This window comes from Ursus maritimus, unplaced genomic scaffold (genome assembly GCF_017311325.1).
Source record: "Ursus maritimus isolate PB19 unplaced genomic scaffold, ASM1731132v1 scaffold_11, whole genome shotgun sequence".
Classification (NCBI taxonomy): Eukaryota; Metazoa; Chordata; class Mammalia; order Carnivora; family Ursidae; genus Ursus; species Ursus maritimus.
In genome coordinates, this window is record NW_024423453.1 from 68,156,572 (window position 1) to 68,157,490 (window position 919).

Below are 919 nucleotides of genomic sequence, written 5' to 3' on the forward strand. Positions count from 1 at the left end.
TCTTCCTCCAGGTGATCCGAGTCCAGCTGCACCTGAGCCTTCTCGTGATTCACCAGCTCGAGGGTGGCGCGCAGCTCGCGGATCTCCTGGTCGTACGCGTCGCCCAGCTGGGCGTGCGAGGCCTGCTTCTGCCGCAGCGCCTGGATCTCCGCCTCGATCTCCTTGTTCTGCTGCTCCAGGTAGTGCACCTTCTCGATGTATCCAGCGAAGCGGTCGTTCAGCCCCTGCAACTGCTCCTTCTCGTTGGAGCGGGACAGCTTGTAGTCGCCGCCCGGCCCGGAGCCCCCGTTGAGCAGCGACGAGGACTGGCTGAAATCGAGGCTGCTCTCGGCAGAGCTGAGCATGGCCGAGCTGTAGGTGAGGCGCGGGCCAAGCGCGCTGCGCTTGTAGGAGGAGGACACGGTGCTGGGCGAGCCGCGGGACCACGACTGCGAGCGGAAGCCGCTGGATGGGGAGCCACTGACGCGGCTGAAGCTCGAGCGGGTCTCGGTGACCCGCCGGTAGGCGGACGGGTTGCCCAGCGAGTCCAACGTGTAGCTCATCTTGGAGGCCTCGGGGTGTGTGGCTGTCACAGCGTTCTGCTGGTCTCGCCGCAGCCCATTTATAGCCGCGGCGGCTGGTCCCGGGCCAGGGCCCCGCCCCGTGGAGGCGGCGGCCGAGGAGGCGGGGACTGCGGGCACCGGGCCGGGGGAGATGAGGGGGGTAAAGACAGCCTAGCAGTGATTCAGCGCTCGCTCCACGTGGGCCCACGCCGCATCGGACCCAGGACTTTGCTGCGCGGTGCCGGCCCCTCCCCCAACTCTCCTCTGGTCCCAGACCACTTGTCGCCCCTCAAGCCCCCTCTCTCCGTTTCTCTTCGCCTTCGGATTGCATTTTAAACTCTCGGTGCGAGTATTCACCCAATGCCCTTTCTTTGTGT

The 919-nt window shown here is 66.4% G+C and overlaps 1 protein-coding gene across 1 annotated transcript in view; it reads right to left on the reverse strand.

Moving 5' to 3' along the window:
* LOC121101688 (neurofilament medium polypeptide-like) overlaps positions 1 to 542 on the reverse strand; it is a 2,108-nt gene extending 1,566 nt beyond the window's left edge. Inside the window, exon 1 of the mRNA XM_040625767.1 lies at positions 3 to 542. Coding sequence (XP_040481701.1) covers positions 3 to 542 — 540 coding nt within the window. The remainder of the gene's footprint in view (positions 1 to 2) is intronic.
* Positions 543 to 919: the final 377 nt, after the last annotated feature.